This window comes from Elgaria multicarinata, chromosome 3 (genome assembly GCF_023053635.1).
Source record: "Elgaria multicarinata webbii isolate HBS135686 ecotype San Diego chromosome 3, rElgMul1.1.pri, whole genome shotgun sequence".
Taxonomy (NCBI): domain Eukaryota; kingdom Metazoa; phylum Chordata; class Lepidosauria; order Squamata; family Anguidae; genus Elgaria; species Elgaria multicarinata.
The window spans coordinates 70820608-70837443 of NC_086173.1; the positions used below are offsets into that span (position 1 = coordinate 70820608).

At 38.8% G+C, this 16836-nt stretch overlaps 1 protein-coding gene across 1 annotated transcript in view; it reads left to right on the top strand.

Annotated features, from left to right (window-relative positions):
• The window catches only part of DOCK2 (dedicator of cytokinesis 2), a 317141-nt gene that overhangs the window by 274600 nt on the left and 25705 nt on the right, over nt 1-16836 (top strand). Inside the window, exons 39-42 of the mRNA XM_063120569.1 lie at nt 153-242; nt 1812-1916; nt 3650-3791; nt 10887-10968. Coding sequence (XP_062976639.1) covers nt 153-242; nt 1812-1916; nt 3650-3791; nt 10887-10968 — 419 coding nt within the window. The remainder of the gene's footprint in view (nt 1-152; nt 243-1811; nt 1917-3649; nt 3792-10886; nt 10969-16836) is intronic.

A 16836-nucleotide genomic window follows, 5' to 3' on the forward strand; every position in this document is an offset into this window, starting at 1 on the left:
GTTGCACACAGCTCATATTTGTTTCAGATCATACAGTTAATGTGATCTTAGATAGAGCATAATAAGTAAAGCTTTCAATATTGAAAACAATATTTGTTTCTGTGAGGCTATAGTATTGTAATTATATTTCTGAATATCCTGCTGTGTTGCAGATGTGGGAAGAAGCAATATCCTTATGCAAAGAACTGGCAGAGCAATATGAACTGGACATTTTTGATTACGAACTTCTAAGCCAGAACCTGGTAAGTGTGTGGCTTTCTAAAAATATTACAGATATTCAGTTACTTGTAATTTCATATTTCGCTTAAAACCTTTTTTGTTGTTCAGATCATGATTTTAAATAAAGTGCATGATGGGTATTCCAAAATTTAATTAAAATCAGCTTAATTCACGCATGCATGTACATCATTGGATTACTCAGTGTGCAAAGATTTATTATTTATTTATTTATTTAAAACATTTATATCCCTCCCTATATCACTAGGATCTCAGGGCGGCTTGCAACTCAACATGTAATATCAGGTGGAATATGATTCTTCATGGCTGTTCCATGAATACAAAATAATCAGCAGCTGGTGTTGCAGTTGTTGAGTGAGGAATGTTCATGTGTAAACCTTAGAATCCTTAATCTACTACTATTTAGATAATATTTTGTAATAATTTAACTGCTTAAAGATGCAATCCTATGCATGTTTAGACAGGAAAAAAATCCCCAAGCTCCCAGCATGGCAGGCTGGAGAATGCTAGGAGTTGAAGGACTTCTTTCTGTCTAAACAAACGTAGGATTGCACCTTAAGAGAAGTAAATCTAGAAAAATAGATAAAATAGGCTTTTGCTTTCCCTCCTTGAGTTATTTGGTGGAGAGAAATCAAAATGCAATTGAGAAGGAAAAGGTTTTAAAAAGTTTTTAAAAGTTTGCCAAATCAACATTCGTGTGAGTTTGGAATGTTTCCAAATAGGCTTCCTCCATTACTTGATGTTATCTTTTCCTTACATTTCCCCCCCCCAGAAGAGATGATAATTGTGGGGTATCCCTCGCCTTTCTAAACCACAAGCAGGATGAAAACCCTTTGACCCCATGAAAAAAATATTTTTGTCCTTTTGAATTATAATGGTTTGCCGTTCATCTTAGAAAGCTGTCCCCTTCATTTTAGACATTCTTGTAATGTCTCCATATACTTTTTGTTTGTAGTTTAGATTTGTTTAGGTTCATTATAATAGTTTGGAAGATACCACTTTCATCCTTTGCCCTTCATTATTTATTTATTTATTTATTGCATTTTTATACCGCCTAATAGCCGAAGCTCTCTGGGCGGTTCACAAAAATTAAAACCATTCAAAGTATCAAGCAAACAGTATAAAAGCATGATATAAAATACAATATAAAAGCACAACCAGGATAATGGCTACTTTGCACATTTTTTTTGCCACGTTTAGCTTTGTACCAAGCCTTAGCATTACATCCCAAAATCGCCCCAAACCTTATCAAGCTGTGAAAGGTGGATGCAATTCATTCTAGTCATTTAGCGGCTTTTGCTCCAGATTTTATCCACTAGAAACAACAGTTTCCTCTGTCTTTCAGCTTTGCTTTTAGATTAAATGAGTAGCTCATTGTTTGAGGGTGGATACTTATTTTACCATTGGGGTGGTACTAATATGCAACTGTACTAATATACAAATGCTTAAGAAAGCTATGCAAACCTTAATTGCATATTTACAATTATGAAAAATGGATGTCACTTGTTCATCATATGAGCCAGTTTTGGTGTAATATGATACTAGAGGGGCTTATCCCATGTGTTTGCTTTCAGACTCAGCAAGCAAAATTCTATGAAAACATCATGAAAATTCTGAGGCCTAAACCAGACTACTTTGCTGTTGGATATTATGGACAAGGGTTCCCCACATTCCTAAGGGTAAATGTGTACTATAGCTTAATAACAGTTTGTACTAGCCCTAAAGAATGCCAATATTCTGCCAGTGAAAATGGAGCTATTCATTGAATGAGAGAAAGAGAGATTTATCTTCATTTCAGTCTGCAATGCACAGGATTTCTCTTGCAGCTATCTGAGGTGTCATTTGTAACAATAGTGAGCGTCATGCTTTCAGAAAAATATTTGATTTATTGTGTTCTCTTTTCCTGCAGCTTTCAAGGTTAGAAGAGAAGGTTTATAGTGATAGTAATGGAGTGATAAGGGAGTATTTTGGATTCTTACAAGACAATCATAATTAAGGGAAGATTTATAACTGGAACAATCTTAATGAACAACAAAAACTACAATATAAATAGCCAAGATAATGAAACAGGCATTTTAATGGATATCATATCTAGTGTACTTTCATTCTTCTTTGTAATTTTTGTAGGTGAAATCTCATATGAAAACTTATCACATCTGTGCCTTAAATACCCCTTTCTTACTTCTTTCTGCTGTTAGTTGCTTAACATGTGAAGTCCTGCTGCAGTACACTTATAATTTATCCTCCTTCACTTTTAATATAACCCAAGTTTTTTATTAGAAGCTGGACACCCCTGGGTCAGATCTAGCCCCCCAAGGTGTATCCAGCTTACTAAGGAACTCTCCACTTATCAACCCAGAGGCAAGAGTGGTATGCAGTGGGAGCTTTGTGTACATGCACTTCCTGTTCCTGTTCCTTTGGAAAACATTGGGGTTCTGCCTCACAACTGTCTGTTCCCCTTCTTGGACTGGTCTCTCTATATACCTAGTTGCTGGCTACGACCTTGAATTATCACTGGTGGTATGACAAAATATTGCATTTGCAGTCCATACCACTGCTGTTAATGGGCCTGCTCAGATGACATTTCAGGGTCTGTAGTTAGCGAAACTGTGGTTCTATGGGGTTAGCACTAACCATAAGACGTGCTGTCGCACAAGACACCATAAACCCTTCCCGTTTCCCGGTTTCCTAAACCACACACTAACCACATACTTTTTTGTTGAGCTCCTGAGTCTTCTGAATGCTACGCCCCATCCCAGCATCCCTTGCAGTACGAGCCCCTTAGAACCTGCCATTTTAGGTCTACTTCTTCCCTCTTCAGCCATTCATTTTATGCCAAGTGCTTTGAAGGTGATATCACAACCTCCATTGACGGAAAGGACACTCGCTGTTCAGGAATATGCATTTCTCCCCCTTTCTCACTGGCCAGGATGGTCACTGGCAGATGCAAAGCCATTTGTTCAAAATACCATTTTAAGTGTGTTTCCCACTATGCTTTACCCTAGCAGCCAGTTTGAATGGCTGTATCAGTGTGAAAGCATTCAGCAGCGGAGATAAAGCTTGCTGGCTAGAGTTCTACGATTCTGCCCCATAACCCTGGCGGGATCGCATAAGACACTTTAAACCAAGGTTAGCGCTGCTAACCTTGTTGCAGAACAGGGTTAGTGAAGATGGTCTGAATGTGGTTACAAAGTGATCAGGGTTTAGCAAAATGCATCGCACAAGACACCCTAAACCCTGCTGCTTAACGAAAAATGCTTAACCAGCAGGGTTTAAGGTATGTTCTGAACAGGGCCAACATGAAGTCTGTAAATAATGTTCTAATGTGTAATGAAGATTATTTCAACAACTCCCCCCCTCTCTCACACACACAGGTTTGTTGTTTCTAAAATCATCTAAACCTTTCTTACAGAACAAAGTGTTCATCTATCGTGGCAAGGAATATGAGCGGAGAGAAGATTTTCAAGCACAGTTGATGAGCCATTTTCCAAATGCCGAAAAAATGAATACTACTGCACCCCCTGGAGAGAATATCAAAAATTCTGCTGGTCAATGTATCCTTAAGTATGAAGTTATTATGAAATGAGAAAAAATACCTATTTAGTAGTGACATGGAAGTCTACAGAGAGCAATATAGAAATTCTTAATGTATTAGATCCACTTCATATATTACATTTTCAAGATGTGGTCATACAATGTTATATATACATGGAAAACCATAATGAATGCATGATTGCAAGTGTTTGTATTATGCAGGCACACTTGCCAAGAAACTAGGCTTGGTTGTGTCTCTGTGCACTCAGGGGTCAGCACAGTTTGCGGCTGTGGAGTTCGTGACACTGTATTTAGTTTTGGATTTTCCAGCATTTAACGTAGGCTTTTTGTTCTGAAGCCCAAACTTCTTTGTAATCTGGGACCTGCTGTAAAAAAGCTATTCTTGCTTTGATAGCATGCATCGACTGAGTTCTGCTGCTCCTTTTTCAGTTGGCCATGTGCCCATCATAGTCAGCCACATATGTCCTCACCTTAGTTTTCAATTATATACCTATTAGACAAGGTTTGAATTGACCAACATTGCCCAAGAGACAGTTCCAGATACCCATGTCTTATCTCCTCATAAACAGGACAAATCAACAAGTAGTGAGGTAGATGTTTAATTATACCCTTCCAACAAATTGAAAATGTCAAATTAAATGGGATATTCCTAAAGCAGTACCAAAACTGTGGAAGTCATCTGATGAAGCAGTTAAATGGCCAAAGCGCTTTTAATAGGCAACTTCGTAACAACCATTAAATAGCTTTCGTATTTAATCATGTCATATCTAGAGGCTGCTTTAACCTCTGAAATCATGGGCAAGTCAAACTTCACCAAAATGTCTTTCCGTTTTTTGTTTTTTTAAAAAAAGACTACTTCAGCTGCCTCTGGTTGCAGATCAGAAAAGTAAATTTGAGAGAGGCCATGAAATGTAATTAACTGTTCACTCCTTTGAAGCCATGCTGTCCTTTTTAAAGAACAAGTGGAACTCATCTCTGAGACACAATTTGAGTAATCTTTCTGCTTCCATTGATTTAATTTTAATCCAATGATTGAAAATATGGGGGAAATATAGAAAATCACTCATATCACTGCTATTTTATTACTGTTTCCATTTAAGTTCACCTAATTCATAGTGGCCCAAATAACAGCTCTGAAAGTAAGTGAAGATACAATTTAGCTTTATCAATATAAGCATTTTATTACCTCCCTTTATGGTGCCAGAAGGTTAGAGTTCTATTAAGTGTCTGTTTGATCTTTAACAGATTCAGAGAAGTATGACTTAACTTGCTCAATTTTGGGATCAGTGATATACCAAAGCAACAAAAGTCACTACATTTTTAAGCTACCAGAAGGTATCTCAAACTCATCTGCATATCTGGAAATAAAATCATACCATGTGCTTATAGTATGAGATCTAATTCAGTAGAGTATGGGATCTAATTTAGCACTTATTCCATTTTCCATGGAAATGCACACATGGGCCATAGCTAGATGGGGCAAAATCCCTCCCTTGCCCCGGGATCTTGCTCTACCCTTTAGGCCTGGTTTTTCCATGGTCTCAGGCTGAGCCTGAGACTGCAGAATGCGTGGCTGGCCTTGTCCTGGCTCCTTGCGATTCCTTGCAAGGAGCTGGGACCCACGCACGGGGCATAGTGGGGGGAGCGGGGAAAGTAATTATTTTTTAAAAAAATCACTCACCTTTTGCGCACAAGTATTTGTGCGCTGCTGGCCCTTTAACCAAAAAATATGTATGGCAGATGCACCGCCTCTCCGTCTGAGGTCATCACACGCCACGTGTGAACTGAGGGGAAGATCTTGTGATGAAAAAATCATGAGCTTCACCCCTCCATCCCGTTAGAGCGCTAGGTCTAGTTAAGGCCATAGATCCCCTACTGTTATGATCCCGGGCTCGAAGGGGAGGGGAAGAACCTGGGGGAAGGGAGGGATCATCATGTGGACACACAGGGCCGATCCCAGGGATTGCCCTGGGATTTCTCCCCGTCTAGCTATGGCCCCTGTCTGTCAGGGGTAAAGTGCTAAATGCCTGTTATTGGAACACAATGCAGACTGCATGTATTCCTCACTGCCTTATGCTTATGATTCCACAGCTCAGGTAGAAATGCTGGAGATAGACAATAGCTTTTTCAGAGAGCTGAAAGTGGCATGATAAAGATATTTCTGCTCTCAGTGTACATACACATTTGTATTGTCTGACTTCAAAACCTTGCAAAATTGAGGAAGCTGTCTTATGCTGACTTAGATCATTAGTCCCAATACTCCAGTATTGTCTGCAACAGTTGGCAGAGATCTCTCCAATCACTTGCTACCTGGGGAGAGATGCTGGGGACTGAATCTGGGACCTTCTGCATGCCAAGCATCTGGCCTGCTACTGAGCTCAGGCCATGCCCCTGAACATATTTACCAGAGGTGACTCCGAGATGAACATAGACACCCCCCCCAAATGCAGTAATGGCTCTCTCGTGCACCTTTAAGACTCTGAAGAAGTACTGTCCATCTGCAGCCTAAGAGAGGAGAGGTTTTGACAGAATGATAAACAGTTATGGCTTAAAGGCATACATGGAACAGCTGTCAGATCATGTGGCTGCACTTGCTGCAGAAGGCTTTTACACAGTGGATGAGGCTAATATTACATTCGCCACTGCAAGCCGAATCCATAAAACAACTAAGAGCTCCCCTCCGCCATATATTTGTGTGTTGTTCTTGTTAACAGTATATCCCAGCCTGTGTATGTCTCACAGAAATAGTATAGGTTTGGACTACAATCAGACATCTAAGTCCATAGAGCACTAGGGCTTATTTGCAAAGTCAGAAAGCAGTTTCTTTTTCCCTGAGACCCCCACCTCCCCCACTACAAAAATTGTATACTGTCAATATATGCGAGTTTGCATCACAGTAGTTTTATTTATTTAGTTTTAAACCTCTGCTGCAGTGGCACCTCAGACCATGTACACCGTACCTCCAACAACAAGGTCTATAAAATCATCATAAAAATATAATAAATATAAAACATTCAAAGCCCAAGGTGCCGTAAAACAGCAACCACCTGGCCAATCACTCAGCAAAACATTAAAAGCACCATTATAATAGCAGCAGAGATAAGTTTAAATAAAATAAGTGAGAAGCCTGGAAATACTTTCCTGAATAAAAGTCGTCACCTGATGACAAAACGACATCAGTGAAGCATCCAATCGAATATCTCCCCATAGAACAATGAAAGGAGTGGATTCTTCTACCCGAAAGGCAAGGCTCAGCAGTCTAGCACGATGCACTCCCCTCAATAGTGGGAAATGGCGCAAGGTTTCCTCTTGTGAAAAAAGGGAACAGGGAAGAACACATGGGGTAAAGGTGTTCCAGGGCATTTGTGGCTTTTTAAAATACCAATAATGCTAGCTTCTGCTATTTTCTCTTCATACTGTAATTTTGTTTGCATAATATTTCTTGCTTTCCACCTATTGTTTTGAAGTGAACGAACATGCAACAGGGTGTCGAGAAGTCGTTTCTAAGCAGTTCACTGTTTATTCAATACAGTGATATTTTTGGATCATGTTTTTTAAAGGCCAAGATCGCATTGTAAAATGGCCATCGAAAGCCTTAAAAAGCTTAAGCCTTTCTTTTACAGGGATGTTTTTATAACAGCTTGTCAAAACACCATCTCTGCCTCCATTTCTCAGGCCCCAACACTCAAGCTAAAAGCACTTAAGAGCCAAGCTCTTTTTGTTCTTAATTCACCCTTCACCTTCCCTTTCTTCTGGGTTTCTTATTCTGGGAAAGAAGGCTGTTGTGCAGACACACGATTGCCTTTTCAAAGCTAGACAGGCTTTTGTTACCTGTAGGGTGCAATTTAGAATGGCTATTTTAGTAACCAAACAAGTGCTCCTGATTTGGTTTATACAGTATGCGGCAATATTTTCCATCCACCAGTAAAGAAAATGTGAACCTTTTTAAAGTCTTTTATTTATAAACTACAGGCCCTTTTACATGTTATAAAAATCATGCAGGAAATTGCATGACTCCTGTAAGTAGATTGCTTTTAGCCTGTATGGAAGTGACTACTCTGTAGTACCTTGTAATGAATGAAGTAATCTTAAAATAGCAAGTAGTCTTCCCCAAGCTGATGTTCTCCAGATGCCTTGGACTGCAACTCACATCATCCTTGACCACTGGTCATGCTACCTGGGTATGATGGGAGTTGTAGTCAGCACATCCAGAAGGCATCAGATTGGGTGGTGGCTGCTCTAGGATTTATTGTTGTCTGCCAATATGTTTGTACAGGGGAAGTGACCATATGAAAAGGAGGACAGGGCTCCTGTATCTTTAACAGTTGCATAGGAAAGGGAATTTCAGCAAGTGTCATTTGTATATATGGAGAACCTGGTGAAATTTCCTTTTCATCACAACAGTTATGCTGGAGCTATACTAGAGTGGACACAGATTGAGGGACCAGCTCTGGTGCCGATAAAAATGATTAAAATCTTTAATAATTCTTGTCTGTGTCTAGAATGCTCGACGTTTCGGATTAGAAATAATCCTTCTTCAGGAGCTACAATCAATCAGAATAACACAGTTTTAAAACTTATTTACAAAACCAAACTCACATGGGATACAACACCTATGGTATTCTTAACATTTCAATAGCAGTTTATTGCCTATACAATTAAATTTGGAGCATTTTTAAGACCATACAGATTAAAGATTTTTTGAACTGTAACTCTGCTAGGGTCATTTACGCTATTGTTTGTCCTTGTAACAAAATGTACATAGGGAAAACAACAAGAGCATTAAAGGTAAGGATAGGGGAACATCTCTACAATCTGAGACACCAAAAACCAGGGGCCCCAATGGTGAAACATTTTCAAGAAAAAGAACATCTTCCTGACTCCAATCGATTTTGGGCCATTGAAAAAGTGAAAGGTCGTGACCAAGTACTAAGCAAAAGAGAAATCTTTTGGATATTGACTTTAAAAACCCTTGTGCCACAAGGACTGAATGATTCTTTGGAATTTAATACATACACGCACTTTAAGTAAGACGTTGACAACTGTAGATTGCCAGTCTGACATTCTAGTCTGGGCTAAGTAGGAGCAGTATCTCTTAAAAACGCTCCATTAGAGTTAAGGAATTCCATTTAATCACTCTTATCAGAGAGCACGTGATCCAGACTTGAAGCTACGAGCCAGAACTCTTAGAGGCAGTTCAGCAGAATGCTCAGAAAGGAAAAAGGCTCCAGAAAATATTTAAAATATAAGAATAAGGTTTTCAGCGTCAGGTCAGTGTTTAAGAATTGTACAATATGTGTTATGCATATAGTTTACTATACAATTGCCAGCCCAGGACAGTTAAAACTGTTAAAAGTTTTGAAATTCAAAGGTTTTACAATGCAGGCTTTGCAAGAATTTTAGTGTGATAATGACTGTGGTTCATGTTTAATGCTCTAGTAAAAATCATTTGCTGCACTTTGTGAGAATGTTTTTTAAAAATTCAAAATTTCTTATAAAACTATGAATCAAATTACATATATATATATATATATATATATATATTATAATTTAATTGTATAGGCAATAAACCGCTATTGAAATGTTAAGAATACCATAGGTGTTGTATCCCATGTGAGTTTGGTTTTGTAAATAAGTTTTAAAACTGTGTTAATCTGATTGAATGTAGCTCCTGAAGAAGGATTATTTCTAATCCCAAACGTCTAGCATTCTAGACACAGACAAGAATTATTAAAGATTTTAATCATTTTTATTGGCACCAGAGATAGTCTCTCAATCTGCGCCTGCACAGTGGTGCCTTCTTACCCTGCCAACTACACACTATACTAGAGTGACCAGATTTAAAAGGGGGCAGGGCACCTGCAGCTTTAACTGGTGTGATGAAGAGGGAATTTCACCAGGTTCTCCATATATACAAATGACACCTGCTGAAATTCCCTTTTCTATGCAGCTGTTAAAGATACAGGAGCCCTGTCCTCCTTTTCATAGGGTCACCCTAATTGAATGCTATTTGTAGAAGGTGGAATGGTACAGTTTCCTCCTTGCTGGTGAAATTGATCAGAAATGTCAGTTTCACTAGAGAGCAGAGAAGGAGACCAGTGAAGAAAATTTGTTCTGGTGAAACTGAAGTTAAAATGTGCAGAACTCATTCACAGAAAGTGTGTAATTCTATAGGAAAAATATAGTGGGTGAAAAACTAAAAAATATGCTTCAGATAAAGGACGTCTGAAGATTGGAACACATGGAGGTTGAAATGTGATTGTGAGAGAGCAGTCTAACTATTCTTAGACAGTGTTCCAGAGGCCATTGGATTGGCTCTAACCCCTTCAAGACCTTAGAGACAGCTCAACCCCAGAAGGGTTTTCCTGATGCCACAGCTCTCATTTTGGCTCCACTCAGCCACTGTGATTTTTTTGTGGTGTCTCCCACTATGAGGTTAGAATTTCAACTGTGTAGAAGGGAGGAATGGGCATGTCCGGGGTATTCCAGTGGGCAGGGAGGGAGCAGCTGAAAATCCAAGGGATCCTAAGCCCTCCCATCTCCTAACTATGGCCTGACTTGGGAAAATAAGAGCACACTTAAATGTTTCATTTTTCTTCCCTGCTCTTGACTTCCACCCTGCTGACAAGAGCTGGCAGGGCTTGGGTGAGAAAGGAGTTCTCTGATCTCAGAGCACTCTGTCGAGAGCATAGAACAATTTTCTAAATCTGTCCCCTGCACAGACATCAAATGATTTTTATTTATTTTTATAAAGAATATTTAAGTTGCAATTCTTTTATACATGCACTTCAACAACAGGAAAAAGACTAAAAAGTGCTTTATGTATGTGGCACATGGGAGATCAGTTGGATTATTTCACCTTGAAAGGCATCTCAATCAACATATTTTAGCACATGTACTTTTAAAGCCTAAATTATACTGTCTGCACAGATAACTATGATTATATTTCATATATTCTTGTCTCCACTGCTTTTAATTTCTCAGACAATTTGCGAGGAGTTTTAATTTTGGTTTCCAGACTCCTAACCATATTTTGTAACAGAGCATAGCAGAACATACTTTAATGTTTATGTCCTTAACTCATGTGATTTTAGATATACAGTGCTTCACAGTACAGCCAGTTTTGGAAGAACATCCCCGGTTCAAAAATAAGCCAGTGCCTGATCAGATAATCAAGTACGTTTTACTCTTTTTTTTTTGCTTATATAAAATGCTTGTGATTGAATTAGAAGGTTATCAAAAGTGCTAGGTTCCTTCCCTACCAATTAGGAATCTGAAATTTGGTGCACACCTAGTCCAAAATAAGCCAAGTCACATTTGGGATGGAATTCTCAGATTAGGGATGGGGCATCAGCGAAGTTTGAGCTCACCAAGATACTCTGAGCTCCACTTTGACATTCTTTGCATTTGGACAGAAAAAGTGTGCATTTCGATACACTTTTTTTAAAAAAAAGTCTGCACCCAAATGTGCACTCCTTCCCATAGATTAAGGCATGAAAATGTGTATTTTTTTTAAAAAAATGCACATTTTAAAAGTGTGCATTTTTGTGAACTACAGATTTTACAAACATGAATGCAAGTATGGGAATATGCAACTTTTTTTGTGAAAACTACTCTTTGGGGCTGTGAACCGAGCAAATTTGAGTTAAAAATGAATCAAAATGAAAAACTTTTCTATCCCTAGTTCAGATTTGGGAATTTGTTTCCCCTCACATAATCCTAATCTGCATCAAGCAGGATATAGCACTATGAAAGCGGTATATCGTATGTGTCAATGGCCCCCAACTGTTGTCAGTGCACTTCAATGCCACTATAAAGCAGTAGTGTGACTCCTCCCTTTTATATACAGGTTTCATGCTGCTTTCATAGTGCAAAATCCTGCTTGGTGTAGATTAGACCATACTTGAATGGAAGAATAGAGATTTACAGTAGCAGCCAGGAATGTAAGCCTGAAAACGGGGCAAGCCACATATGCAGTAGATTGAAATGTCAGGCAAATGTCTTCTCCACATAGAAGGAGGGATTGTCATAGGTAGCCATGAACATCTCTTTGTTTGTAAAATGCATGTGCGATTTACTGAGAAATAATGAAATATAATGGGATACAAATATAATGAATGAAGGATTTTATATTTATGATGCTTTCAAGTAACACTGAGGATCATGACAGTATTCATAATCACCAGCAATTTCTTGCATAATACAGATGTCTCTTATTCTCCCCTATGCGAAATTACCATTTTTAGAGGATAAATCATGTCCAGGAACTAGAACATCCATTATTATGTTTTTTACTTTTCTTGGTGAGCCTGCTATGTTTGTTTCTAAAGATGAAATGTCTCCAGGTGTTTCAATGTTATCTTATACTGTGTGAATGATAATGCATTCAAGCATTGTAGTCAATGTAGAGGGTTGACTCCCTTGTTTTCTATTTCAATAGGACCAGCAAAATGCATCCTGACCTAATCTTTCAACTCTTGTCAGCTAGTATTACCATACAAAATGGAAATGTTGATGATAGTGTGGGGACAAAATGGGGGATTTCCCGAGATTTCTGGTAACGTTAGGGATTAGTGGACCAGGTCTTTCCACTTTAGCTCTTATTTGTGTAGTTGTGAATCCTTCACTGTCAAAGTGCTCTGTTCTGCACTTCCTTCTGGGTTAAATACCTAGAAAATAATATTCTTCAAATTCCATTTTCATCCTTTTTCTTACGCCCTATGCTCTGATTTTAGACATGGCACTACTGAATTAAGTCATTCTTTGAAGGCTGGCCATTATCTGATTCACATGCAGGTTTAGATTCTGGACAGTCAATAGATAACATCTTTAGTTCACCAAATGTGTTTCTTAAATATTAGCAGCCAAGTGATTCCCTTTGTATTGGTAACTTTTAAATTTGGCAGCATAAGGTAACTTTTCCCCAGCTGCATCCAACTGCTAATGTAAAGACTCTTCTACCTTGAGTCACACAAATTACTGTCCTAATAAGGGACACCTTGAAAACATGCACTGTGCAAGTCTTTTTATCTGTCCTTCCATCTGTCATGTTGTCGCTGCTCAAGTTTATCCCCCCCCCCCCATCATTAAGGGAAAAACCTACTGCTGAACCACCAATCTAGCTGCCAAATACAGCTGATAGAAGAGAATGATAATTCAAATGTAATGCAATAGCTGTCATCTATTAGAGAGAACCTTTTGAGCTTTTGTTTCCTTCAGTCATTTGTGCTGTAATGGGAAGATGGCAAGCATGCCATGGTGCTAACTTTTCAGGAGAGTTTGCTAACAATAAAACCAGCATCAGTGGATACACTCTCATAGGGTGGTGGGGATTCCTTGGTCCTTTGGGAAGCTGGAACTCCTATTTTTCCCCATCCACATTTTTCCCTTCCGACATTCTCCTGTCGCTGTCTGATTTGTACTTCTGTCTGCTTTCTTTCTGCCATGTAAACATGAATAATCTTTGATTCCCTCATTCAAACTCTTCCTACATCAAGGCTATTGCAAAATCTTTCTCCCATTTCCTCCTCTGCATCTCTGAGTAGTTTTTTGTCTCTGTAACTACTGCTTAAGTCATCTTCTGTAGTGATCTATTGGCTATTGTTTTGAATAATTAGTTGAATAACAGGACACTAATGTGGCACTAGTCTTGATCCAGTATAGGTAGATTGGTGGCTGCACAAAAGTAATGGTGGAAGGGGAAACTTCACTGCAAGCAGAGGGGAGGAAGCCACTTTGCTTTGTTTTCTTCATTGTATCTGCTCTCCCAGACCAGATCAGAATAAATAAATTACTTTTATGGATATGTATATATGCGGATATGGAGCCTTAATTCCAGGAAATCTGGCAGCTCTTTTAAGAGAGGAATCTAAAGGCAGGAGGAGGGCGAGAAATCAAGATGGCACCATGCCTCACCTGATCCACCCATGGGGTGCCCTATTTTTTCTGGTACCACCTTTGGCGTACTGATGGCAGAGCAGTAAGGGCAGTGAAGGTTTCCATGCCTGCCCATGGAAACCTCTTTGGGGGCACGCTCTGTGGGCTGAGTGATAAAACTGCTAAATTCTGTAGGATTGTGCCTAAGAATATGGCATTGCTAGCTGTCATGTTAAACTTGGTTAATATATGGATTTTGAAACTGCCTTTACAGAAGACAATATTTTCTCTGTTGGGTAGTTTGTAATTACGTATTTCTACTGCAGAACATAGCTAGACTCTGCTAAATTTTTGTTCACCCCTTTCCCCCATGGTAGGAAAGATGTATAATTCCTACTTAATTTAATTTCTTAATTCTAGTAGTGTTCCTGAATATATCTATGCTCAAAGAGCTCTGTATTGTGATTTCTCCTGATAGGACTGTGTTGTTGTTTTCACTTAGTAAATGTGACTTCAGTGGTTCTAAGCAAATAAGCAAGAGTGTGAAAAATAATCTACCACCAAGAAAGAAAACATGAACCAACGAATGGATTAAACAGTAAGAAGGCTACAAGAGCTGCAAAAATGCAGTATATAGCCAGCTCTATAGAGAGAATTTTCCAATGTGTTCTGAGATTAAGGCAGCAGTCCTTGATACATTAACTCAGAGTGGGTCCCATTGATTCCATTCAATGGAGCTTAATTCTAAGTAAACATGTATACAATTTCTCTGTTTTAAAGGAATGCAGAGTTCTTGGAGTAAACCAAGGCAATGGGTTCTTGGAGTGAGTTTGAGCAAAAGCTCCATCCGAATGGCGTTTTATTGCACACTTGTTACTGGGCACTCACAGAGTTTGCTCAAGTCCCTCACATGACGTCGTTTGCTTCCCGTGCGCCTTCTGCCCCTTCTGGCCTTCCTTGCGCCACTACCCCCCCCCCCATTAAATGGTTTTTTTAAGCTCGGAATTGCTGCTCTCTCCTGTTGTGTGCAGGAGAAGCAGCGCCATTAGAACAGCGGACTCAATGGGCCTCATGCTCCTTGTGTACTTCCTCTTTGAAAGAGGAAGTAACTTGAGGAAAGAAAACACAGGCAGAGAAGCGAGGTAGGGAGCATGTTAACCCCCCCCCCCCCAGTGTGATGGTGTTTCAAATCACACTATCTTGACTTCACAAACACAAAGAGAGCATTTTATGATCATCATTATTATGACGGTATGTAATCTTAAAACACATCAGAAATAAATAAGTCTTTAATACAGCTATTTTATTTTTTTATCATTAAATGTTTTATATAATCCATTTTTTCATATTTTTATGTTTCTGTCTTTTGGGTGGACTAGTTTGCATACGTACATTTAAGAGCTCTTAGCTCAGTGCTAGGTCTCAGGTTTTACTATCGGCATCTCTTGAGGGAGTGCCTCTCCCTATACATGCCTGCCTGAGATTTGAGATCTGTTGGAGGAGTCCTCCTCTGCATCCAACCAATGCGAGGTATACGTTATGGTGGGACGTGGGAGAGGGCTTTCTCTGTTGTGGCACCCCGGTTGTGGAATACCTTTACCTTGGTGGCCCAACTGGCGCCAATGCTGATTTTATTCCAACGCCAAGTTAAAACATGGCTCTTTATTATGGCTCTTGGAGGGCTAAATTCTCCATGGTCTCACATAGTTTTAATTGTTTTTATTGCGGTTAAAAAAATTCTACTGGTTTTAATTAGTTAACAATTTCATACTTTTTAATCTGTGTATATTTATGTTTATATTGTTCTGATTTTATCTAAATGCCACCCTCAGATCCTAGTGATATAGGGCGGGAAACAAATGTTTAAATAAATAAATACATCTCTAGTTAAACAGGATCTTGGGTCTGAAGTCTGGAAAAGAGTCCTGGGGAGCTTTTCGCAATGGACAGCTGTTGTCAGTGGTAGTACAAAATATTTGGTTGGCTGAACTAATGGTCTAACATGGGAGTTGTAGTTTAAAAGCATTCAGAGGACCACAAGTCCTCCATGTCTAACAGTTTAAGACAGTTCCATGTGTGTTCAACTGCGTTCACCTTTCCCCTCTTTTTTTGTCTTCTGTGTGAATAAATGCATGAATACCAGCAAATTTAGGACAGAATATCATACACTTTTTATTAATATTTATTTATTCATTCATTCATTCATTCATTCCCTTTCTACATTGCCTAGTCATTGAAGTTCTCTGGGCAGTTCACAAAACAAATCATTAAACAATAAAATACAATAACTTAAAACAACGTAATATAAACATCTTAAGTTTAAAACAGAATAAAATCAAAATAAAATGTCAGCAGCAGTGCAAAGATCTAAAAATGCACTAACACAGTTTTTAAAACTGGAGGACTAGAAAGCCTGGGCACCGAAAAGACCACAGTGTAGGCACCAAGTAAGCCTCTCTGGTCTGGGTATTCTACAACTGGGGTGTCACCACTGAAAAGGCCTTCTCCTAATATTAATCTAAACTCTTAAGATTCTGAGTTTATTTCTGAGAACATTTCTGGAAATCAGTGTAGAAAATATATCATACAGTTTCCCTCTGCTTTTTGTGTTGCTGTCAACAAGAGGGTTGAATGCAAAAGTAGGTTTATAATTAGAAGTCAAAATAAGTATAAAAGTATCTAGTACAGAAAGAAGACAGCTGCATGGATTGTTCTTTACTTCTAACATATACACATAGACATAATATTTTTCAAGATGCCAAAATAACCCAAAACCCTGATCTGTATATGGAAATAATCAAAATGACAAACATCAAACCTCATTAGTATAACCTGCATGCATTTTATATTCAGTATGATATTCTAAAGGGCTTTATATAATCCTGAAGTAGTTGGACACATGCGCGCGCGCACACACACACAATCATTTTCAAAAGGAAACAGGATTTCTCCCCCACCCCCGGTGCCCCCAATATAGTTACCCGATCTTGGAGTGAGTATTTCATAATCAAAATATGAACAATGACATTTTCTTACATGAAATGGAAATGGGGGTTCATTTCTATAAGCTGAATCTTTTAGGGTGCAGTCCTATGCATATTCAGACAGAAAAATGTCCTCTAATTCCCATCTTTCCTCAGGATTGCACCCGTAAAGCTATAAACAAAC